Genomic DNA, 26708 nt, shown 5'->3' with positions numbered 1-26708 from the left:
GTCAGCTTTATACTGTTCAAAAAGTGGATTACAGGGGGATTGAGAATAAGTCTTTTTAGGTAAGCCCCTGTAATTCATGGTAACACCGGATAATCATCCACTTAATTTCACCATCTCTGCCTGCCTTTTTTTTTTTCTTCTTTTTTTTCTTCTTATGAAGTTAGTCCTTGCAGTTGTGCTTGAGTATAAGTAAAACCTCTTTGCAAATTCTAACAAATTAAAGTTTTCTTACTTGTTTAAAGAGAAAAACTTCTCATTTTGAATAATCATATATAGCCTACCACACAACTAATGACCTCTTACACATTTCAATGGTTCTTATTAATGTTGTTTGTATTACTGAGAAGATGATTTGCCCTTGTTTTAAATGCTAGAAATTTGACACAATCCTGAGAGCTGACACTGCCGACATAAAATAATATTATGCTTAAATTGCATGAGATGTCTTTACTTGTGATTTAATTTAAACTCAATAAATCTATAAAAGCTCCACACATGCAGCAAGGGCTGTTGCTGAAAAAAGCCTTCTTTTTTTTTGAACTCATCTCTCTTTTTTTTACTTTACTTTATAATAATTATTTTATTGTGTTCAGTGTTAATAACTGTAAGTATTTCAGCTGGATGAATTATTGATTGTATAAAATGCACTGTAGATCATTGCAGTAAATTATGCTCATGGTCACACATATTTATCTTTTGTGTCAAAAAAACTAAACTAAATATTGGACTGACATACTTATATAAGTACCACTTATCTCATTGGTGCTTGTAAGAGGACCAACAGAAATACCTCCCACTTCCTTTCACCTTAATGACCACCGCAGAGAACAAGTGACGTCTGCAGACAACACTGACTGATAGTTGTAAGAGCAGAGATTGTCCTTGACATGTATGTATCTATGTCATATATATTCTGCCACAATGCTGAATACATTTTTTGGTCACTGTTATTGTTTTATTTATTTATTCATTTATTTTTTAAGAATCTATCAGATTATTCCTATTCAGACTAACACTGGCTGGAGTATGTTGAAATCGGCATTTGGTGGACAGCAAATAATTCTCTATGTATCTGTAGATTTTGTTTAGTCTGTCTGTGAGAGGAACCCTTTTCCATGACCACGATCTTCTCTCAGTATTAACCGTGAGTAACTGTGAGTTGCAGTCATAAAGGTCTTTCTTGACAAATGACCAGTTTTGTTATTTTAAAAAAAAACAAAGGGTAAACTGACACAAATGTAGGCAGATCGCACAATCCCTGAATGCTAAAGCTGAAACACAAAATTACTGTGAACTGCATCTATCCTCTTTTTTTTAACTGTTTAAAAATACAAATGGCTGCTCTTTTGTTATTTTATTTCATTGAGCATTTTGAGCTGCATCTTGTGTAAGAAAGGTGCTATATAAATAAAGTTTAAATAAAGGAATAATTTAGTGTCAATTGTAATAATCCATTTGTTCACACTAGGTGAGAGGTTGGACACAACTTGGACAGATCCCAGCCCAATACTTGGCTAACCAGTTATAGACATACAATTGCACACACTTACAGTCACTCACTATCGATTTAGTTCCACTAATTCACCAGGCCTACATGTCTGTGAGGGAAATGTGGGGCACCTGGGAGCTGCATCATCCAATCATAATCATAGTAGTTGTTTTTTTATCTTAATAAGCCCATGCAAATCAATCACCCAATTTAACAGTTAAAAACCAGCAGAGGTGCTCGCCTGCCAGAAAAGGACTAAAGACACTGTTGAAAAAAATAGTTTTTTCACAAATAAAAGAACAGATGAGCTCAACTTTAAAAAACTGTGTAAAATGATGTATTTTTCATAAAAGGTGTGTTATAAAAGAAACAGACACAGTTTGGATGCATGCATTTATTGACCTACATTTCAAATGTGATAAGTATTTATAAAATATATACACAATCGGCCAAGAAAATCAGTTCTGACCTTCAAAAAATAAAGTTTCAATATAGCAGAACAAAATAAGCACTGGTACATTTTTATGATTTTTATGTTGATATTTCCATTCATTGAATAGCAGAATTACTTTGACTAATGTTCAACAAGAAATGTTGCTGTGAGAGAAAAGCTTCACATGCTATACCTGGTGTCAGATATCACTGTACAGCATGTGAAGGTTTGTAGGTGATGTTTAGGAACCTGCAGTATTTCTTGGAGACCCTACTGAAAGTAACAAAATGACACCACCATCTGTATTGAAATCATTATTAGTCCATTTGAAAAATCCATTAGCGTTGTCGAGATTCAGCCGTCCATTTGTTGCAGAAAAGATCATTTGTCTGTATCCATTTGCTTATTATTTCCATTTCAAGATAGCCATTCAGAATCCGGAAGACATCAGGAAGGTGGACGTCCGAAGAAGTGTTGTTATTATTCTTAAGAGACAGAGGATACTTCTGTCTTGCTGGTTGAAACTGAGGTCTCATCCTCCACCATACCGCCCATTCCAACAGTGGTCAGCATGCAGTTACGGAACTGAAAACACGCAGTATATTGTATGATTAAAAAATTAAGAATCAATGAACATTTAACAAAAACAAAACGTTTTGTAATGCGAAATTTTGCATTAAAAGTATATAAATAAATATATGGTTTATAACTTATAACTATAATGTAGTTGTATATGTGCAGCTAAATGGACACTGTAAGTGGTCATTAATGTATTTGTCAAAAACTTAAATTCCTCCTGTGAAGCATCCCTACATGTAATTAGAGTATATACAGATAATGAATAATTGACAAACTAACCTAATAGTAATAATATAAAATGTTTTTGCATACTTTGATTTTTTTTACATGTGTTTAAACACTTGAATATGCTTTTTAACACTACAATTACTTAGTCATGTGTTCAGTTGATTACAATCATGTTACGCTGTGTGTTTTAAGTTTTAAGTTACTTTTATAAGGGAAGTTAAAAATACATTACTAAACACAAAAAAAAACTATCCATTTATCTGCTCATTACTCTGTTAACGGGTTTTATCAACAGTGTATTAAGTGTATGTACACTGCTTACAAGTGCTATAAATTCCATACCTGTTTGTTCATCAACACATAGATCACAGGATTGAACAATGCTGAGCTCTTTGAGAAGAAGGCAGGGACAGCCATGGCTGTAGCTGAGAAGGCAGCTCCCTTGTTGAAGAAGATCCATGCAGCAAAGCTGGCGTATGGGGTCCAGGCCACGAGGAAGCCCATCACCATCAGGATGCACATGCGTGTCACTTCCTTCTCAGCTTTCTGGGTGGATGCTGAGTCCTGCTGCTGGGCTGCAGCCTGAAAAAGGAGGTCATCATCGGTTATTGTACGTATTGTGTTCTTTTTGATGATTTCACATTGACCCTATCAACAGGATCAAGATTTCAGGTCATAAAAGCCAAGCACAGTTAAGTTTTCCTTATAAACAAGTGTTCCATATACAGTCTGTACAGAATATCTAAAATTGCACTTAAAAACACCACACTAGATTAAAGAACATGTCTCTTACCGCCTTCACTGTGCACACTAAGTTTCCATAAGTGAAGAAGATGGTGAAGACGGGAATACAAAAGTGGCAGCTAAACATGTACATAACGAATGATTCGTTATTGTAGCCTGGAGCCAGAGTGTAGTAGTCAGGTCCACAGGAGACCTGAATACCCTCAGGAATGTACCTGTGAATACAAGAAATAATGCATCAGATACATGATCTCAAAACTTTACATTATATATCGTTACCTTTTTTCTGTTTAAGATTTTGAAAGTCAAACACATTAGCTTCAGGAGGAACTGTAACTGGACAACATACCATGTCAGAGGCCACTGTACAATGAAAATACTAGGATTTCATGAGGGATTAAGGGTTCTATGAGTATCAGATTTTCAAAGTAAAAATGGTAGCAAGAACAAAAGTGGAGCGCAAGTCTGCACATCATGGTGACACATTAGTCTGCCACATTTCGTATGTGTGTAATGGCAACTAGTGTGTGTAGATAATCAATAGTATGTCATTACAATCTACTTTTAATAATCCCAAAAACAGTGAAATGCCATAAACATAATGTTGAGAAGGAGTTCACATGTAGCTAGGTAAACATGAAACTACAAAATGAAAGGCCAGAACGAACACTTCATGCATCAACGGGTGGCCGTACTAGCATAGTAGTGGATTTACCAAAGACATGCCTGTACCACTGAACCTGGCCACACCCACATTAACAGCCATAAAGCATCCACATTTTCACACATATCAATACTGGCACATGAAAATATTAAGCTTTTCAGGAAACATGGGAAACAATCTGTTTTTTTAGACTGCTTTCCTTTTGGTTGTGTAGTTAAGGAACCAAGATCCAATGTCTTCAAAATGTAGGGTAAACACACCCAGACTATGAGATAAAAGTTAGTGGTGAATTCTAGTAGCCTAACATCATCACATCCCAACAACTGAGTAATTAAGTTGGTGAGTAAAATGTTAGAGATTAAACAGGAAGTACAATAAGAGAGTGCACAGATAAATAAATAAATCTAGAGAATAGTGGAAAGGTCATTCATTCATTCATTCATTAAAGGTCCTCTCCATTCTCCATTCTGCCAACCCTGATGTGGACAGGGTTATGTGATCCATTTCGAGGAATTAGTCCATTACCTTGACCAGCCAACCAGAGGAGGAACAGCACAGGAGAAAGCCATGATCCAGGTGAATGCACAGCCAACTGAAGCGTGGGTGGCTGTAAATTTGAAGCTACCCATGGGTTTGCAGACCACAATGTATCTCTCAATAGCTAGAACCACGAGAGACCACAGAGACACTTGACCTGTTGGTAAAAGAAAGAGAGCATAATTTGTAGTGAGAATCTTCAAATCTTGCCATGTGTTACACCAGCTTAGAGCTAATTTAGTCTTTACAACTTTGAGTCAAAAAATTTTACAAGATAAACAATAAGACATTCTGCATGTGTGATGGCAAATAACCATTTTCCTAAAGTTCACCTCCAAGTGTAGCCATGAATCCTTCAATAGCACAACCCATTGGTCCCAAGGAGAAATAGCCCATGAGGGAAGTATAAAAGGTGACTGTGAACCCAAAGCAGACCATGATCAGTCCAGCCACAGCCAAGTTGACCAGGATGAAGTTGAGAGGTTGCCGTAGCTTCTTGTTCTGAGCTGTGACCAACAGTGTCAGAGCATTGATGGGGAAGCCAGTGCAAATCAGGAAGAACATGTAAAGAGCAAGCAGTTTGAATTGCCATGGATCCGCCAAATAATACTGTGAATAGTGAAAAGGACTCCTCACAAGCCCCGTCCTGTTGTTCATGGGGATGTAGAAGTTCTTGCCCTCTGTGCCGTTCTCCATCTTTGCAAGTTAGGATTTGTTTTGGCAGAGTAGAATAACTTTGGAGCACTGTTAATGCAGCCAAGAGTCTGCTGTCCATGTTATACTGCAGCTATGGTTATATAGCCCCCAGGGGCCGACTCACAGTGGATCAAGAAGATAAGAAAAGAGGATCTGAATGAGAATTCAGCCCATAATCTGTCAGGCCATAATCACTTGTTGTTCAACAGAGCAGAGTTCAACTCTCTTTTCGGATGTATATATACATATAGATATTTACATATTACATATAGACATAGATATTTTCTTGTCATGAACAGTTCTGAGATAAATTCCTGTCTATCTTTGTTTCTACTCCAGTATAACATTTCCTCTGAAGGAGCTGAGTGAATTGCACAATTTTAAATGAATAAAGTACTTTTAATTACACAAAATGTGTTTATGTCCTAAACACCATTAAACCAAGTCTCAAACTGCCGCCTGTAATTTGATTAGGTTACTACATCCTTTTAGTTTGGATGCAGCAACAATTGGTTAACAGGATTTCAGAGTGCAAGTCAGTCCACATGGTGAAGTTGCACTGCAGCCACACTAGTACTGTAAAAGAAGACAGTATGCTGTTTATCATTTTAGATAGATAGATAATAGGTATGAAAGATACACGCATTAAAACATGTAATGAAAATGAATGCAATATAAATTTAAACTGAAACAACATCAACTGTGCATCCTTGTGTTTCATATTGTTAGATAGATAGATAGATAGATAGATAGATAGATAGATAGATAGATAGATAGATAGATAGATAGATAGATAGATAGATAGATAGATAGATAGATAGATACATAGATAGATAGATACATAGATAGATAGATAAAAAAAATTGGATATTGTGTGGTATAATGTGGTGTAATGTAGTTTTGAACGTAAAGATTTTCTTATTGAAGCATTGTTTAATTTCTACCCAGCCAGCTGTGCAGATGCTTACAGTAAGAACTAAAGTTTGCTCCTCTCAAAATACCATTTGCCACCTGTGAGTGCAGTTTCTGTGTTGTGAGAGGCGGACTAGTTAAAGATGTGGTTCTGTTCTGAGCCTAGATTTAGTGATACAATGTTTTGACCTAGTTTGCATGTTGAAACCTCTATCCATTTGAGTTTGCAGTATCCATTGTGTACCTCACTATAGGTAAAATGTTTTGTTATGTGGTTGAGATTAAAATGAACTGCAGTTTAAGTCTGCTAAGTGGGGTGGCTGCTCATACACCAAAGTAAAAATCTAATGCTATAATGCTCAGCTGCTAGTCACTGATGTTTTAAAAAAAATAATGACTCATAAAAAATAAATAAAAAGTGTTTGGGAGTAAGACTAAAATATATTATATATATTTTACATGTATGAATATAAAAACATACCGTAAAAGCAGCATAACTGTTACACAGACACACACATGACTGTGTGTATATGGCAGAGGTGGAAAGTAATGAAATACATTTACTCACGTTACTGTATTGAATACTTTTTTTGTGTATTTTGTATTTTTTAAGTACAATTTAAAATCGGTATTTTGTATTTTACTTGAGTACGTTTTGACTCAAGTATTGTACTTAGTTACTTTATAAATCCTATCCGTTACTGAGTAAAAATAACAATTCAACCTACAGGGGAAAAATACGCGCCAGAACCATAGACAGTAAAACAATGGCCAGAACCAACAGTGACAAATGATGAGGGTGAGAGAGAAAACGTGAGAGTAAGCATGTTTAATGTTGTACCACTAAATGGATGAGCTCAACTAACTTAAAGCTGCTACTTAAACTGAACAAGAAGTTCAGTTGTTGTGAAGTTGTTGTTATTGCACTTACATTTGTTACACTTGTTCTTTAATTAAAAACAAAATAGTTTTGGATTTCTGACCCCTTGTCCTATTTTTACTACCCTCACACCCCACACAAAGAAAGTAACTAAGTAACTTTTACTTAAAGTACATTTCAAATGAACTACTTTTTACTTTTACTTGAGTACATTTTCAGATGAGTACTTTTACTTCTACTTGAGTAATATTTCATCAAAGTATTGGTACTTTTACTTGAGTACAATATTTTTGTACTTTTTCCACCTCTGGTATATGGTATGGGCACTAGTGGGGGTTAAAAGATTTTGAGGTTTGATCCAGTAAGGAGATTACAGTTTGGTCAGGCAAAATAAACAACACCTCAAGAGTCAGAAAATGGACTGGAATGGAATTTGCTATGGTTTTCTCAACTATTTAACACAACTGTCAATCATTGCCACAGTACACTAATTACTGTAAATATTTTACTGTAATTAATTTATAAAAAACAATTTGTTTATCTCCAACATTAGTTCCCATCCATCACTAACATATTGTAGCTACAGTCGCCTGACTTTAGTCCCCATAATTAGTGAGCTACTCATTCCTATACAGGGATAATCCATTTAGTGAGGGGTAATGCCAGGTGGAAGGGAAATCATCAAGTCTCAACCCTTAACACAGAAGATCTTTGGGTTCTCCCAACACATATGTGTGAAACTTATTTTCTAGTTGATGACATGCACTAAAATAATTGACTGAAAAACTGCCAGCATTGTGAGATCATGTTTTTCTTCTTTACTGTTCAAGTTGTTCATCTGCTAAACAAAAAGCTTGGATTGAAAGTTTTACTCCACTGAGGATTTTCCTTATAAAAAAACATTAGGGGTTTTGTTGAGGAACAATTAAAACCTGCATCACAACTGCCACTCAGCAACGTGGCAGCTAGCTTTACCTTAGTTTAGCTTAATGCTCTGAAAACCTGCTAATGGTAGTCACACCAACAGCTTTTAGTTTGTTCATTGAGCAGGACTTGTTAGATGCACCGTAAAATTGTATAACTTAAGCATCCAAGATTGTCAGATTTAGTGTATTGTCATTTACATCACAGACCTTTTAGAAGCAATGCAGAACATAAGCATGCAAGTGTATGATGCCTGGTGACAGGCAAGAAACCAAATCATTCTTCAAGTCATCATTCAACTTTAATAGATACCACGTTTGCTGTAGGGTTTTGAAAATACATATGTTGTACACTGTTAAATAATATTACAACTATGTATTTGTGATCGTTCAGTCGGAGCCGAGATAGCTTAACACAATTATTATTGCAGAGAGCCAATATTTAATTTAATGCAGACCTAGTTATTTTGTTTTTTTAGTTTAGTTTTTTTTTCTCCTGGAAAGCCCAGCTCCCTCTGCACTGCAGTCCTTGTCCCTGCTGTCTCCTCTGCTGACCTTGAGAAAAGGAGTCGACAGCCATGAGCTGCCTCTGTGACACATGGAGCTACCAGCTGCTACTTTTTACCTGTCAGCAAGGAGCCCCATGAGATAGCTTAATGCAGGTTAGATTCAGTCTACCCTCCCCCACCCACCAGACACCACATCCTCTAAGCAATTCCAGCCAACACATAACTGTGTTCAGTGGAAAGTGCAGCCAAGGTACCACTAACAGAAATGGATCCTACCCTGAGTCTTGCCGTCACTTAGTTAGTTACTGTTTCTATGCCAGCCTTGAAATTTAGTGTTGCAAATATATTAAATACAGAGTTTCCAATGAATTCAACTGCAGATTTGTCATAAAAACTGAAATTCTTTGTTAATTTTGAAAAAGTGAATCCATGATTCCAGTCTAATTGGACAAAAGGAGGCCTCTGTTTGCCCCCTGGTTAAACTTTTTTTCCACCTGACTGTGTTTCTTTTCCTGCTGTCAGGGCAGTTACGTTATATTTATTTACAAACCCCTAATGTTGACCAAATCTATTTTACTGACTACTTTAAAATACTTAAAAATAATCTAAATGAATTCAAATAGGTAAGTAAGTGGAAAATCTGTGCAGTCTTAAAAGTTAGAACAAGGTCTTTAGTGTCCATCTGATCGCTATCATAACCAAAATGATGTAGAAAAGGCTGAAGCTAAGTTGCTGATCTATGTAAAAGTGAAGCAGCGTTGTTCTTGTATTGCAATGACACATAGTAAAATAATTTATTGTATTACAATGAAAAATGTGTGAGAGTAGGAAAGTTTTTTTTTTTTTATTATTTCTGTCTATTTCATTGTCATAACAATATTGGCTTTGATTTTGAAGAAACTGCTGAACATATCAGTATGCGCTTGTAACAGACATTGTTCATTTTGGTCTATTTACTACCACGGTTACTTGGTGGGATGTTATTTCTACAGGTCCCACTAATAATTGGGACTAAATTAATCCACTTATTTTGAAGTTAGTGTCTGTGAATGTTCTCATTCGTCCAGGTCATTGTTATCTCTCTCTCAAATTAAATCGAAGGCAACTGGACTTGTATTTGTCTGTGGAAGACAGACTAGTGCGGACTAGAGAGACCAATACATAAGAACTGATGAAGCCGCTTGGATAAGAGGCGAAACGTCTTCCACAGACAAATACAAGTCCAGTTGCCTTCGATTTAATTTGAGAGAGAGATTTGAAGTTAGTGATATGTTTCCTCCGGCAGATAATGGGGGATCATGATCTACTTATTTTATGCAATCCAGACCTCATTACCTCATTGCTGCCTGCTTAACCTACTGTGCCACTCGATGCCCCTAAGTTAATGAATTTAAAAGAACTTTGTTGGCTGCCACACTGAGTACCTTAATACCACTTAAATAACCAGATAAGTAGCTGAGTATTATCCAATCTATTTGTCAATTATAGTAATAGTGTTTTCTATAAACCATTTACAAGAATTAAGTGTAATGACTAGAAAAACGATAACCAAGCATATAGTTTCTGTTTATTCAACTTCCTTTCAGTTTCCTTCCCGCCCTCTCCATGATGTGAGTAAAAATATTAGTTTTATAACAAAGGTTTAGATAGACTTTGTATTAACAGCCAAGAAAAGATTTTGAAAAAAATTAAACAACACACTTTCATTTCACACTGAAGAGGCTTTCATTTTGCCATATGGAGTTGATACACAAAGGTAAAACTTTTCTTTTATTTGATGTATAATAAGTCAGTCAGATTTTTATTACATAATTCGATTTAACAAAATACAGTATAAACTTTATGAAAAAACTGCAAAGAATTATTGCTTTCTTTTATTATCTCCACCAAGGAGGTTATATTTTCACCCATGTCTGTTAGTTTGTTGTTTTTTTATTTGTAAGCAGGATTACGCAAAAAAGTAGCCTACTAAACTAGATGGGACATGGGCCAGGGAAGAATGCTTTTGTAAACATTGCAGGAGTGGCATTTTTTCAACATTTTCGTCAGTTTCTCAGGAAATATGGATCTTGATGTAAAACATCAGATATTTCAATGACTTCGTACAGCTGGCGGAGATCCAGCTAACAATCTGGATCTGACTGATATGTGTAGAATGGTTTTGAGGAGGTATGCGCTCTACTGAGCGCCATTCTAGTTTGCTTGTATTTTAATGTCAAAATTTAGTTTAATAGTTATAGTAATAGAAAGTAATAGACCTCAGTCCAGTTGTGGACTAACTGGTTGAGGTATGTCTGACTGGGTTGAATCAATTCTTGAATATTTGCCTTAAGAGAGAGAAAAGACTTTGTAATGCTACAAATTGACAGATCTATAACCCTGACTACATTTGCCTCTTGAACTTACTGAAACCAAACAGAAGTGTTTTGGCTGCCACACACTGCAGGCGCCCTAATACCAAGTTAAATAACTTAAAGCTGGACTGAGCCAGTTTGACCTGTGCGGAACAATGTTTGGTAATGCCTGATGGCATCACATTAGAAGAGGGTTCAGGCTTTAATAAGGAAAGCAAGCTTATTTAATTAGAGATTTAATTACCTGCAAGCCATAATACTGACTGAACCACTTTGCTATGTCTTAAATCTGTTACCTTAGTTTGGACTTTTTGCATGCAGTGGCAGCTGGTGTAGCATCTAGTGGATTACTTGTGCAATTCATATTTCTTTAATGATGATTTAATATTTGAGTTGTCAGCTTACTCACAGAATAGTTGGGTTTTCTTAAAATGAAAGGAGCCTCAATTTTGAAATACTGACTGCTTGTACTGTTTATAGTTAGACACTAAAAATTTAGATATTTTAATAAAATCCTTACTGACTTTCAAAAAGACTACTGTACATGTTACATGACATGACACAATAATGAAATTTAAATGATTTATTTGTAAATTCAAACAACATTGTTGTAACTGACGAAAGCAAAATGATATCACACCATATATCATATATAATATGAAATTATATATATACATCATATAGGCTATATAAAAAAAAATATGGGGCTGGTGATCCTGGGAGGAACCATCATAATAATTTGTTGGTGGTTTTCTAACCATTCCTTCACACGGCTGAAGTGGCGGAAAATTTTTTGTCATTGTCCCGAATCAAAACATGACATGGAGATTGTTGGCCCTCACAATCTCCCTTTCATTCTTCTGAAATGAGGCCATTGTGGCGCCCATCCAAGAATGAAGGAGCCAGTCTGTGTTGCAGGGCCCATTAGCTGCCACAATGAATTAGCCCATGTTCAGCAATAGCAGCACACATTGTGATGTTGCTCTCACACTGGCGCCTGGCACTTCCACTGTGGTCCTCTAACCTATGATGTTCCTGCCACGTCACCATACTTTGTTCAGTGGTACTATTCTTACAATTAACTATACTTATTAATTATAATGCAGTGGTCGCAGATTCAAATTTTTACTGCATACTGCAAAAATTTATGTGATATATTGCATATGCCACAGTAGACCGTGTCACCTGAGGCTGCACCTCTCAACCAGCTTCAGCCAATCTTAGGCCATGGGTGATAACATGGTCCACAATTGTTTTCCATATTTCAGGAGACACCCTCAATGAGAAATACTAATGTGGGGAACTGTTTTGAGAAAGAGTGGTGAGAATTATGTTTCTTATGTGTGAATTGCATCAAAGCGATTGTGAAAAACCATCAGCATGCAGTACTTTATTTTTAAATTCAAATTGTGTTTAAAAATATGATATAATCATATCATCTTGCAAAGTGCTGAAAGAACAGACTGCTTGGTCTACAGCAGGTGAAGTGCAGATTGGTTGATCTGGTGGCATACTGTTTCTTTTTGTGATGTCACATCCGACACATGAAGTGATCTTTATTTAAGGAGTTGGACCATAACTCAAGCTTGGAAGCTACGCATGTATAATAATCAACATAATAAACAACAATTAGTGGTAACAATAGTTGTTGGTAAGTGTAGCTCTTAGCAGGTGTAATATGTAATGAGTTCAGGATTGCCTATAAAGTTTTGTCACATTATCAGAAATTGGACATTGTTACTGCTATTTGCTGTGAATTTAATACAATCAGTTTATGCACTTATTAACAATTAACCTGCGTATAAATTTGCTCCAAGTACAGCAATGAAATTGTTTTCTTATGATCAAACATTCAAGCTGTTGACATGAGAAAGTGATCTGTATAAATGTTAATGATAATACAATCACATATGGCAATGCCCTGGATATACAAACAGGAAACCATCTGTCACACAGATTTCATAAGTGTGCCAATTCCCACAAGTGGGATTTCCAGACCAAGGAGCTTGTGTTTATCTGCTTAGCATCCAAAAATTGTCACTAGCAAGCTGTTAAACCGGAGGGGTTTGGCCCTTTCTAATCTTCAATCCTCACAAATTGGATTCACACTTTGTACGCAATTCAGAGGTGTTGAGTAGGTTGTCTGGAAGGCAGGTCACACATTAGAGGTGACACCTGTCTCCCTCAATTCACGTTGTCCTCAAAAGTGATTACAGCCACCACACACTGACTCAAGAGGTCAAAGACCTGAGTGCAGAGACTGAAGGTTTTTGTTTTTTTTCCGTGTAGTTTATTTATCTATTTACTTATTTACACATTCATTTATGATGTGATTTTTTTCTTTCTTTTTTCTTTTGTCTTCTTTTGTTTAGGGAGCACTATAGGCACCATTGCACTCCTAATGAAGCACAATATGCTGTAATAAAATTAGTTACAAGCTTCTTTATCTTTGTGATTTAAATTACTCATAATTCATGTAATTTTAAAATTTGAAATATGTTAAATATGTATGAAAGATACACGCATTAAAACATGTAATGAAAATGAATGCAATATAAATTTAAACTGAAACAACATCAACTGTGCATCCTTGTGTTTCATATTGTGTTAGATAGATAGATAGATAGATAGATAGATAGATAGATAGATAGATAGACAGACAGACAGACAGATAGGCAGATAGATAGATAGACAGATAGATAGATAGACAGATAGATAGATAGATAGATAGATAGATAGATAGATAGATAGATAGATAGATAGATAGATAGATAGATAGATAGTTTACACATCCAGGCATTAAAATTTGTTTTAGCATGTGTGAAAGGTTAGAGTGGTGATATGTGGGGCATCTGGTAAGTCAAGGATGTGAGAGCTGAGCTCTAAATGAGATTGATATAGAAGCTTGGAGACACTCATAAGCCTGACGCAGGTGAGAAGTCTGAAAAAGCTTAGATAAATGCTTCGTGCCTAAAGTCACACGTACAGGTAATTGGAATTAGCTTTCTGCTTTGCACTAGACAACTACTTACCACACTTCTATGGAGGCTAAGTATGTTGAAAGTGTTCAGTTCCTGTTTGATACATGTGTCAAACAGGAACTGTAGCTTATCTGTTACTGGGTCAGGAGGACACATTATATGACTGATCTAGAGCATATTGTACCACATTAAATGTCAACAAATGAAAGTAAGAGCCTACTAACTTCATCCATTTTACTTGTTTTTACTCCAAGCAACTCCAATGCTAGAATATGATTTCTTTGAATAAAAAAAAGCTTAATATTCTCATCACATGTAGTTTTTATCTGAATTTCTTATGGTGAAAGCAATAAGTTATGTTATGACGAAAGGCATGAAGAGGAAGGAAGGGTTTGTTCTTGTGCTGTTGCATTTAAGAATTCAGGGAACTTACCACGGAATACAGAAATCCTCTTTTACTGCTTATACAATTAAATTACATGTAGTATGTTATTGCATTTCTAATATATGTTACAAAGGCATATTTACTCAATAGTCAACAGGAAACCATATTGAGGGTCAATTAATCATTTCTTAAGCAAACATGCAAATCATTCAAGCTTCTTCAGTGTGAGCATTGCTGTTCTTCTTTGTCATAAAATAAATAAATAAATAAATAAATCCTCAGGTTGTCCCAAATACCCGCTATAGAAGGGTGAAAATCAAAGACCAATAAAGATCAATAATGAATAATACATGGATTGGTCGCTTGCTAATTTGGTTTGACTGACAGGGCAAAGTTAAAGATGCTTCACATGGCAGTAAGTCAGTCACCATTAGGTAAGAGGGGTAAGATCACAGCTTTTTTCCTTTGAAAAACAAAGTTTAAAAAATGATGAAGTTCCTGTTAAGTGTCCAGTCAGGTCATGGTGTTTCAGTGGGATAAACGTTAAATAAGTGAACACTTTCTCTGAGGTCCTGCTGTCGTCACCTCCCTGAGTTGCCAGAGAGGATCTGTGCTCTGTCTAATCTCTGCTGCCACAGTCGCCCAGACACTCAAAAGGATTAAGATCCTATGCTCAACTTTCCCACCTACTCTGTGCGTAGATGTTACAAAACACCAATATACTGCATTCAAGAAATTAAAATCATTCTTAAAAGTCCTTCAAAACCATTACAAAACATCTCCCCCCACAAATGTCTAACAATTATATGTACATACATATATGTACATATATATATATAGTTATTATTATTATTATTATTTTTTTAGGTCATGTCATGTCAATAATCATGTGGTTCATTGTACCACTGTATCCAGATCATGTAGATAAAATATATGAATACTAACACTGCATTTGCTAGTGAGGCACCTTCTAGTGGTTTGTTTCATCATCCTGCTCGCCACAGTTTAAACTCAGAAAATACTGTAAATACTAGTGGCGGCTGTTAAATGCTGTTGTATATTGGGGTAACCTCATTTCTGGCTAAGATAGGATTAGTATTACTATGTTTATTTATGATGGTTCTATTATTGGTTTTACTACCTATTCATTTGCAGTTTGAAGGCCTCCCCTTGTCTGGTATTTTTGATGCGTTAAAAAGTGCATTGAATGATCAATGAAAGATGCTCCTTACACAGCTGTATGTTTATTTCTATGTGATACTGGATTTATTAATCATTTGACATAATTACTGAGGTTTACTTCATGTGTCTCACCATTTTTTTTCTTTTATTTTTGGGGTGATTCATTTCTTCACGTATTTATCATACACATTATTATATACATTTACCAAAAATTATTCTTCTTAAGTAGTACCCTACGCCTTGGCAGAAAGGTGTGGTTTCAGAACACTTGAGTTTATCATTATTTTTTTAATTGGTTAAATGTTTTAACACAGTAAAGTTGTTAAAGTGATTAGACACAAGATAACAAAGCACCACTTTGCCTGGTCCTTCCTGTATCTGTGTAATGTGACAGTCCAGCCAGAAGATGTCGTACTCTCAGTTTCAACCAACAGAACTGAAGCAGCAGCAGAGGGCAGAGTTGAGAGTCCCCATTGCAAGAAAAGCACTGTGTCAAGACCTGAAGTGCCCCCCAGTGGCCAAAACTCAGAATAGGTGATGACAGGTATCAAGGGAGTTCAGATATGACCTTTACCTTCCCCTTTGTGTTACTTAGTACAGTACAGTAATGCTGCCACTGAGCAGGAAAATGGGACTTGTGGGAAATGCTCATACACTCAAAGTAGTAGGATATAAATTATTTAAAAATATATTTTGGTGCAAAAAATACAAATATACATATGTAATACAAATTACATTTAAAGATGTTTTGAAATATAGAGTGCATGGAGGAAAAGACAGTAAGTACATTTCTAAAAGATATAGCAAGCTAAATACTAGTTGTTCTTGTTTGTCTGTTTGCTTGTTTTTTAAACATGGCTACTCTTCAATATAACATTGTGGTTTTGGGATAGAAAATTTGTAGAAAAAATCAGCTTGCCTCGATCAGCTTTTAAGTGCATCTAAAAGTAATTTCATCACGAATAAAGGAGTCAAGTTGTGTGGCACCTTCACTCCACAAAAATAAAGATAAAGTTTATTTATAACACTTAACCAAATCAACAATCACCACAGTGTTTAACAAAAACCAAACATAAACCAATAAAGAAAATCTACTGAAAATCAGTCAAATAGTGAGAACAAAAATTAGTTAACATGTGTTTCCAAGTCCAAATAAGATTATCAGTTAGCCATTTGAAAAAAAAAAAAAAGAAAATTAAAAGAAGATATTGATTTTCCAAGCCTGAGTTATTCAGGCAGGTCATTGTTGAGGAGTCCTCACAGCAAAAACTGTCAGTCCCTCTGTAGTTTCAACTTCAGCATGGGAACAGCAATCAGGTTTTTAGGAGTAGCAAAGATTCTGCCCCCATAATCTGTACTTACACTGTAATTAAAGTATAACACAGCTGAACACTGTGGCTTTATATTACTCTGTAATGTGTTGGATTACAGTCTGCATAGCTTTGGTTTCAGGTGTTCAAAACACACAGGTGTGGTCTGTTAATACTTGTGACACCCACTGCATTGCAGGTGCATTGTAAAGTGTTTTGCTTACCTAACAACTCAACCATCTTTATCTGTCTACCATTGTTTATTTTATATACCTGTTTTTCCAATTTATTTTCAAGGACGTCACTATTTTGCAAACAGATATATAGTCATTTTTATATTAATTAAAATAATTACAGACCATAGATATGAATGTGAGAGTGAATGGTTGTTTGTCTCTGTGTGCTCTGCGATGGACTGGCGACCTGTCCAGGGTGTACCCCGCCTCTCGCCCGAAAGGATGCTGGGATAGGCTCCAGCCCCCCCGCGACCCTACTAGAGGATAAGCGGTAGAAAATGAATGAATGAATGAAAATAATTACAATAGTATATTACATAGTGGGTACATTACAACAGTAATGAACCCAATAATTGTGTACTAAACTAGTGTATCATAATTTAAAAAGAATGGTACCAAAACTTCTTTAGAATATTATTATTGTTAACCAGGGTTTAACATCTCGTTTGTTGTCTACTAAAAAAAAAATTATAATATTTTAACATTAATATAAATCTCACCAGTAATACATTGTTTACAGCCAACCAGCATACACAACAGATACTGTATATAACACAGTTTATAATCAAAAGAAAGACACATCTTTCCTTCCTAAAGCATAAAGAAATCTATTTTGTTAATGAATTCCATAGAAAAAACCCCCTTCTCCCAGACGTCTTGTATTATTACCCAGTAACAATAAAATGCACCCTGCAGTTGTTCAATAAGCACACTGGATCACACAAGAGATACAAGTCTTTCTTCTCTTTGCAGTTCTTTTTTTTTTCCTCTTGCAGGTCAAATAATTGATGTTCTCTGAGCTCTGTCATCTCTGTCATCAGGGTTTTCTGTTATGCGTAGTGTGTACAAGCCAGTGAAAGTCTGGAAAGCTTCAGGATTTGATGTTTTCTTTAATGTGGCTGTAGGTAAGTCCATTGCTGGAGTGCACAGAATTTTCAGTCTCTGTGTGAAGGAGAAGAAAGATAAACTGCAGTAAATGTCATTACAGTATGTTAATTGTGATGAATAAAATAACAAATCTGCTGAACCATAATGTCTCGTAATAAAGAGTAACGGTCGGGAAGGGCACGGTTCAAGGCTCAAAATCAATGACAAGTACAATGCAGTGGTACAGCTCAGTCGCGCATGCTTCCATTGTCGTCACTGCTAACTTGCATTGTTGCAGACAGGAACCTGTTTTCTCTCATTTTCATGGAGTCACCGGCTGCTTCATTTCACCGGCCATTGACTGTCCTCACAAGAACAAACGATCAGCTTTTCGGTAAATGCCCCAAAACAAAAATCTTCATTATAAGTGACAAAGCCCTCCAGAAGTTGTAGGAATTATTATATCCTCTGTTGCTCTTGTCCGTCAGGAGAAAAGGAGGAAATAGCATGACATTGTTGCAGAGGCACAAAGTGTGCAGAGTTATGGATGATGGAGGACGGGGGTGGCTAGATGGGTCAACAAAACCTCAGACTTTAACGTGGGTAAACGTGTTTTGTGGCCTGTTTCCTACCGACAGTCAACACTGGTTTGACTACAATTGTCCCTTAACCTTTATTTCAACCCAAAGTATTATATTTCCCTAATCCTAACCAAGTTGTTTTTATTCCTAAACACAGAGTCAAATCTTGACAAGGAAATAGCGGCCAACACCACAGACCTTTTCCCCACCATAAACTTTATATTTTACTGATCTAAATACATCCATTTACTTAGCGATACACAGCCAACTGGCAACCCAAAAGTTAAATAGTGATAGAATCTGAACTATCATAATGCTATACTCAGCAAATGTTTGTTGTCTTTCTTGGAAGTTTGTACAAGCTAAAAAGAAAAAAATTGTTGTTGTAATTATGTAATTGTTACTGGTGCTAACACTGATCTTTTTAAGTAGATCAGGTGTCAGCCAGACGTGACCAATATAGCATAGAGATATAGAATACAGTTTCTTTGTCAACGTCAGTATAAATTGACATTACTTCACTGAATTACCCTATTACAGAAACTAATTGATACCATTATAGTTTTTAGTTTAAAACCATTGTAACTGTGTTGAGTGACCTAATTTTGCTTGTTACATTAACAACATGTGAGATTACCTGTCTCAGTGTTCCTGGAGTGACACTCACAGCGTACAGCATCCACAGGGGCACCATGAGTGTTGATGAGAGAGTAAAAAATCCTCCGATGGCGTAGCCCCACCAGGGGTATTCATAAGTGTTGTTGAATTTGAGTGGAGTATATTTGACCACAGAGAAGAGTAATGTGAACTAAAAATAAAAGCAGAGAGAAAAGGAATGAAACAAGGAATGAAAACAGGCTCAAAATGATCAGATTATTAATTTGCATTTCACACAGAAAAGCAAATTAACAATTTGCTATTGTGTATTTTATTCAAAGTAAAACACAATGGAAAATGAGACTAAAGTCAAACTTGCATCAGTTGTCAGCTGACTAATAAGAAACAGTTTGCACTATTGCTGATAGCCTCAGTGTTTGCCACTTCAGCTCCGTCAACCACTAAATCTGTGGTGGTGACAGCTACAGATCCCGATTAAATATCACAAATGTGAGTTCTTTAGATCATCTCATAATCTTATATTTCTTAAAGAGAAACAAGCCAGTGTTTAGATACATTCTTACTAAGATCCCTTAAACATCTAATTCAAAATGACACTGAACAGGCTTGAGTTGTATTGTACCCCATCGATGGTACTGGTTTCCATCTGGTTGAGACAACTTCAGGACAGAAGCCTCTGGCAGCTGTCAGATACACTTGCTTGTTAGTAAAGCATGAGCAAAGTTACTGGATGGTTGGTTACATTTCCATTACTTACAGTGCAGATAGCTGGTGTGAAGTACAGCCAACAATATTTCATAAAAGGCCACGGTCGATATCCAATCATGTCCTTTATATTATCATATTGACGATCTGCACCTTCAGAAAACAGGTAGTGTTAGTTATACTTGAGACGTATGTATCTTTTTTTTTTTTTTCAAATTTTGAAAAATACTACAATCTAACACAATGCGACATAAACAGTATAATATACATTCCCAAACTTTCTGCCTTGTGATGCCTTAAAACAAATCTGTAACACTCACAGGTCACATGTCTATGATGAAGTTATCTAAACCAGTGATTTTTCCCTGTTTCATTTGAATCATCATTATAGCTACAGTTATTATCATAGTAATTCACAAGAACAGAAGATGGTAGTAAAGTGAAAATATAAATTTTTTCCATGGCATAAATTGTAAAAAGATTTTTTTTCTGCCATCCTGCTCCCTCAGTTGGGGAGCCACTGATTTAAAAACCACTAGGCTGTACAACATCAGGCATCAAACTGTGGCTCTGGTAGGTGTTATCAAGTTAGACCTGCCCCTTACCATAGACCCATCCAATACAGAGAGACTGAAGAACAGCAAAAAGTAGAAGTGTCATCCCACTGCAAGCATAGTGGTCAAACAACTGGAAAATATAAAGGCCTCCCTGCAAATGAGGAGAAACAGAATCCGACAATGAACGTCAATGCAAGGTTGTCACTGGATCATCCACACATTGTATCTGTCTAATGTGTTATTTTGAAAGTAAGGACTATAAACTGGTACGACAAAAATAGATTGCTTGCTTGCTTGCTTGTAATCATGACCCTTTAAAAGAGAGAAAATGTTCTTTCTTTTGTTCAAAGATACAAATGATTATACCATTAAATGCTTTCCTCTACTTCACCTGTTCCTCTCTTTCAAGGCTTTGTGTGTTTGTGTGTTTGAATACATTTAAAGCACATTTATCTGAATTGATTACACAGATATATCTATTACAAATAAAGACTTAACAGATTAAAGAAATTAAAGAAATTGTTATCGCAAAGCACTCACCTCTGTAACCATCACAAGGCCAAGAAGGAAACTTGCAGCACTAATGGCAAGAAGGAGGAGTTTACGGCGACAGTTGCTTTGAAAGAATGAGGGATACATGTCGGAGATGGTTGTGACCAACGACTCTTGATAAACAAACTGTGGTAACAAAATAGACAAGAAAGAATTGTGTTACAGTGTCTGAATCTAACCATTACATTCCAAACAGAGCTAACACAGTACATGGCCCAACCTCGCTGTCTAATCCTAGGAAGATGATCATAACGAAGAAGGAAACAGCCCAGAGCTGAGGAAGTGGCATTAGAGCCACAGCTCGAGGATAAGCAATAAATGCCAAACCTGGACCTGTAAAGGTACATGGAGAAAATGGTCATATTCTTAAAACAATTCAGACAGCATTACTCTGGGTTTCTGTTAATCAATATTAAAATCCCATACCTGTTTCAGCCACCATCGATATATCCACACCTTGCTCCTTTGCCATGAAACCAAGCACAGAAAAGATGGCGAAGCCAGCTACGAAGCTGGTGAAACTGTTCAACAGGCACAGGTAAATACAGTCTCTGTGGGTGGGAATTTGAGAGATGATTAACCCTCTGCTCGAATCCAAACTACAGTACGTATTAAGAATTTTGAATTAAATTCAGTGAAAATATAATAATGCAAACCTGTAACAGTTGTTGCTGTACTTGTTGTAACTTCCTAAAGATGTCAGAACACCGGTACAAACTCCATAGGAGTAGAAAATCTGGCTGCCAGCATCCATCCATACCTAAAAGATTTGGATGAGTTCAGTTTAGGCTTGTAAAGATCCAGGAAGTCACAGTACGTGGTTAAGGTTAGAGAAACGTTGTGGTCTTGTTTAAAGACTGAAGAGCAGGAGAAAGAATGTCTTTATGTTAGTACTATTTATCAAAAACATAAGATTTTACTTTTCATTATCCTTAACTAAAGGGTTTTTGTTGCTTCAACCACCACATGTGGGGAACTGGTCTGGAGTCTCTGTATCTGTATTACACAACGTCCCATACCCAAACCAGCTGTGACTCTCATGCCTTACAAGAACATAGTGAGTGAACATAATTCAGGCAGCAAATACATTTCCTCCAAAGCATGTATGGAAAAACAAAATATTAGTACATGAATGTCATTTGTAGGAAATAAGGTGGAATGATGACGGTGATGATGATTAAAGCAACAGCTGAATTTGTGATAGCAGTACCTCTGGATCGGTGAGGCGGGATGGGTCTGGGTAGAGGTAGAACATGATGCCTTCCTTGGCCCCCGGTAATGTAAGACCACGAACAAGCAGCACCACCAGCATTACATACGGAAATGTGGCAGTGAAGTATACCACCTAAGACACAACCAATCATCAATATTTGTGGCACTTTTTTAAGATGAAATACTGATACAGATTACATGAAATCTGATACTAAACATTAGCACTATGATTGTGCTGTACCTTTCCTGTGGACTTCACTCCGTTCCAGACACAAAAGTAACACAACACCCAGGCAAGAAGTAAACAAAGAGCCAAGTCCCAACGAATATTTCCAATTTCCTCAATACCACTGGACAAGCCCAAGATTCTCCGCCTGTAACAAAGTTTTAATAAGAAACATACTATAAAAAAAGGGGGGAAAAAACACCAGCCCTTTTATAATGATTAATTAATCAATAATTCATTCATGCTACTTACTCCCAAAATTCTACAACTGAAGATGTACTATTTCCATACAGGAGCAGAGGGGTTGTTTGGTTGTGACCGTGCTCAAAACAGCCATCTTGCATTGAAGAACAAGAGAGGCTGTGACAACTGATCAACAAAATAAACACAGTGCACAGGTGTATACGTCATACATGGCAAATGAAGTCTTGGTACTCTGTACCTGTGTTCCAGCTGTTGTGGCAGCTCGCCCATGGGAGCTCAGGCTTGAAGGACGAAAATAGGTAGAGAAATGTCCAAGCCAATATGATGATGTAATACACTCCAGTGTACAAAACAACCACTTGGCTTCCATAACCTAAACCTGTTGAGAGATGGTGATGTCACTGTAAAGATAAAAAAAGGTACATCTGATAATGACATAAGACCAAGAATCTAACAGACGGACCTATCAATGCTGACTTTCAATTACACTAATTCAAGATTTAATGATCATGTACGAAACAAAATGAATTGATCAAACAATTCTGTGTAACTTTTTCTGAAAAAGGGGCAACTAGGAAAACAAGCAATAATTACAGAATAATGGCACTTTAAAAGCTACAACTACTTCTGTGAAGATTTACCTTCAAAAAGAGGGCAGATTTTTCTCCAACATGTTATTCCACCCTGACTGGTGTATTGGCCCAAAGATGTCTCCAGGAAGAAGAGTGGGATGCCACAGGTGAACAAGAACAAAACATAGGGAATGAAGAAAGCTCCTGTAAAATAAAAATGAAATATGTTGTTATAACAGAGCATACATTTGTGCAAACAATTTGTAAAAATGAATGCAGTTAGGCAGCGGAAAGATCAGTAGATTAATAGTTGTGAGCTTGTCCTTTGGGGTTATACAGCATCCAAAGAGCTGTAATTATTTTAACACTAAGAAAGCAAAGTCACTTTATAACAATACTGACAGAGTTCAAGGATTTTTTTTCATGGCTGGCATTTATAAAATGTTGCCCAACAAGCTAACTATTAACTGAAGAAAACCTTAATCCCTGGCAAGGGAACCTACAACACAGTCTTGTGTACATGATGCACAACAGCAAAGATAAACACTTACCTCCTCCATTTTTGTAACAAAGGTATGGAAACCTCCAGACATTTCCTAGGCCAACAATGTGTCCAGCCACTGCCAGGATGAACTCCACCTTACTGGCCCACTGGCCTCTCTCCAGAGGTTTGGGCTGAGTTTGTTCTGGTCTGGCCCCAAGGTTCATCAGATTCATTTTCACCTGTGAGTTTAGTTTTTGGTCCATTTCAACCTTTAGTAAGAATTAAAAGAGTGTATATGTGTAAGTGTGTAATACAGTAGAGGACATGAAGCTGCTGTTAGGCCATATTAGGTACTGTACACAGGGAAACATGTTGATTTCTCTTCAATATTCTCATGTTTCCATCCACATGAATTATTTCTGAAAGTCATACCACACAGGCCAGACTAAATACTAGAACTGAACAGGCTCAAAGATATACACCACATTTGCCATCTCAAATCAGTTATGAAAACATTATGAAACAGTATAGCGTATATAGCGATGCCAGCGGCTAGCAGTCCCCATGCTAACATGCTCACTATGAGAATGCAAAGCTGCTGTTGTTTTGCAGGCATAATGTTGCATGTTCACCATGTTAGTTTAACGTGTTAGTATGCTATCATTTGCTAGTTAGCACCAAAGTAGTCTATACAGATGAAGCTGATGGAAATGTCATTAGCTTTTCAAGTATTTAGTCATAAATCAAAGTGGTGGACAAACTCAAATTTTGACCTGATGATGGTGCCAGATGAAAAGTCAGTAGACCATGTGAGATGTTACAGTTTATACTAAGGGGGGCGTGAATGCTTGTTGAAAATTTCTTGGCAACTCTTTGAAACAAAAGTCAACCTCATGTCGGTGCTACAGGAAAGGTCAGTGAGTCACCAAAATCATGAGGATTCATTGTAAGTTTTTTTTTTTGTTTTTGAGCTACTGCTAATAATAATGTTAAATGTTAGCTAATAATGTTTAAAAAAATAACTATGATCCGCACATTTTCTAACAATTGATATCCCCACCAAGTTTTATGTTTTGTTTTAACTGATATTGTTAAATATATTCCTGTTTAATTTCAGTGTAAGACTCTGACAACACTATGACCGCAGCCTTGATTTACCTGGGTACACAAAGATGAATATTATGAAGTAAAATATCTTTCAATTGTAGCATCTAAGTCTGAGTGAATAAACTGGACCATGACATGAAGTAAGAAGTGGTAGATAAATGTAGTTGTAAATTCATTTTTAATGGTTTAATGGTTTAATATGCCCTTGCATAAATCATTTCGTAAATTTCACATTTCTAGATGCAGTAAAAAAAAAAAGAGAGATTTAACTGTAGGCCTAAAAATAACCAACTCAAAGATTTCCATAGAGCAAAACCTAATTTGAAGTTAGATGGCAAATGTGAAAGATGCAGACTTTACCTTGAGCTGTTTCCTCCTCTGACTGACAACACCAGCCCCAATACAAGAATACGTTGAGTTAAGGTTTCTGTGAGGAGTGGCCACTGAAACTAACACAACCAGTCTTTTCTTTAGAACCAGTAGAAACCCATAGAACAGGGCAGTCACACACACACACACACACACAGCACACACGACCACCACACTAAAGCACGACACTCTGCACACAACACACACACAGACACACACACACACAGCACACACACCCGCAACGCACACGCACGCACACGCACACACAAACAGTTTGGTGTCAATTGTCCCCTTCTTACAGGAGGCGCACAGCGACGCCAAGGCAAACGAACGTCGCTCTTAATTTTAGTGTGATAAAATTGGTGTGGTTCGCGCATCTTGAGGCAGCGGAAAACTTCGCCTTAACTCAATAGTGCAGTCACTGTCACGGTATTTTCTATTATTTTGTCCATCCCATTTGTATCAATGAGTGTAGGCTATATAACAAAAACACGTAATACAGCTCAACAGCGCTACACATTACATCCACAAACTACATCCTCAAAAATGATCAGTTGAATAAACAACTGTCAATTGTATTTCATTTTATTACAAACTGAACATTATAACCTTCACGAAGGTGGATTTATCACAGGACTGTCTTATTAGACTACACCAGTTTTATCTAGATGTTCCTAAAAAACCGACAACTGAGTATATAGTACTATAGTACTACTGCAAAGAGCCTGACTGGAATTAATTGGTTGATTTTTTTGTGCTGTTCTCACCTGATAACTGATTCACCTGGTGAACTAAAGACGCTCTTTCATTTAATAGTTGTATCATATATTATCATTATCGCCAAATAACATGTTTCATCCCTCCCCTTTTAAAATGTAAGAAGTTTACTAAGAGACATTTTACTGACTTACTTAATACTTTTATCTGAGAACATTTTTGCACAGTGATTTTACTTCTACTGTAGTAAAATGTCTTTTCAGTAACAGTAGTTTGGAGTAGTTGGCCATTGACGAGCTGACAGTGGTAGTGTCTCATCTCCAGTCAGTTTCTGTTACTGGTATAGCGTTTATTGCTGATCCCTCTGATCACAGTTGATGTTGGTGTTTTCTTCGTCACAGCGAGTAACTACCTGCTGTACATTTAAACTTACACTTGTTCTGCTCCAGCACTCAGAGCTCTCTGCTCCTTTTAGCGACTGTCTCTAATTCAGTGGTTGTTTACATGCTAGTTACTTTAGCTTAGCAGTTAGCACTAGCTTCTCTCTCTCGTTCTCTTTCTCGCTCTCTCTCGCTCGGAGTATCTTGAACCAAAAGATGAACTTGTTCATCCGAGTGTGGTGTTGTTGTAACTTCAGTGTAGAGGACCGTAATGTTTGTTACAGCTTCAGTGATGTCTGCTGTCTTACCTTCGTGACACCGGAGCCTCTCTAGTGTGTGACCGTCTGTGTACACAGCAGCCTTCAGTGTCATAGGCACATGTTTGTTGAGTTTACTGTCCAATCTCCCGAAAAGTTTTTTACAAAAAAAAAAAAATTGCCCAGATCCTGAAATGGAGAGGGCTGAGGAGTACCGGCAGCTAAGGAAGAAAAAGCAAGGTATACCAAAGAGTAACA

At 36.6% G+C, this 26708-nt stretch overlaps 2 protein-coding genes across 2 annotated transcripts; both read right to left on the bottom strand.

The window, feature by feature from the left end:
• Positions 1–2408: 2408 nt before the first annotated feature.
• On the bottom strand, positions 2409–5370 carry LOC111222959 (green-sensitive opsin). The gene is made up of 5 exons (XM_022746898.1): positions 5007–5370; positions 4663–4831; positions 3523–3688; positions 3072–3311; positions 2409–2507 (listed from the first exon to the last, which is right to left on the bottom strand). The coding sequence occupies exons 1-5, from the start codon at positions 5368–5370 to the stop codon at positions 2409–2411; spliced, it is 1038 nt and encodes a 345-aa protein (XP_022602619.1).
• Positions 5371–17819: 12449 nt separating this feature from the next.
• LOC111222826 (sodium- and chloride-dependent GABA transporter 2-like) lies at positions 17820–23883 on the bottom strand. The gene is made up of 14 exons (XM_022746681.1): positions 23688–23883; positions 23206–23340; positions 22803–22943; positions 22613–22697; positions 22376–22508; positions 22133–22267; positions 21579–21682; positions 21349–21473; positions 21143–21255; positions 20911–21048; positions 20419–20521; positions 19866–19966; positions 19128–19298; positions 17820–17984 (listed from the first exon to the last, which is right to left on the bottom strand). Exons 1-14 carry the CDS (start codon positions 23881–23883, stop codon positions 17820–17822), a joined length of 1845 nt encoding a protein of 614 aa, XP_022602402.1.
• Positions 23884–26708: the final 2825 nt, after the last annotated feature.

Source organism: Seriola dumerili, unplaced genomic scaffold (assembly GCF_002260705.1).
Source record: "Seriola dumerili isolate Sdu_G_001 unplaced genomic scaffold, Sdu_1.0 BDQW01000109.1, whole genome shotgun sequence".
Lineage (NCBI taxonomy): Eukaryota > Metazoa > Chordata > Actinopteri > Carangiformes > Carangidae > Seriola > Seriola dumerili.
Note: the sequence above shows the minus strand (reverse complement) of the source record. Positions and strands in the feature narration are given on the sequence as shown.

What these genes read in the sequence shown, in the direction of transcription:
- LOC111222959 (XM_022746898.1), bottom strand. Translation starts at nt 5,370, where the DNA reads ATGGAGAACGGCACAGAGGGCAAGAACTTCTACATCCCCATGAACAAC. An exon ending in CCTCTGGTTGGCTGGTCAAG is followed by an intron (nt 3,689 to 4,662) that starts GTAATGGACTAA and finishes TTGTATTCACAG; the next exon opens with GTACATTCCTGAGGGTATTC. An exon ending in TAGTGTGCACAGTGAAGGCG is followed by an intron (nt 3,312 to 3,522) that starts GTAAGAGACATG and finishes CTCCTTTTTCAG; the next exon opens with GCTGCAGCCCAGCAGCAGGA.
- LOC111222826 (XM_022746681.1), bottom strand. Translation starts at nt 23,883, where the DNA reads ATGGACCAAAAACTAAACTCACAGGTGAAAATGAATCTGATGAACCTT. An exon ending in TCACACCAGCTATCTGCACT is followed by an intron (nt 19,299 to 19,865) that starts GTAAGTAATGGA and finishes TTTTATTTTTAG; the next exon opens with TTCACATTACTCTTCTCTGT. An exon ending in CTCCAGGAACACTGAGACAG is followed by an intron (nt 17,985 to 19,127) that starts GTAATCTCACAT and finishes TCCTTCACACAG; the next exon opens with AGACTGAAAATTCTGTGCAC.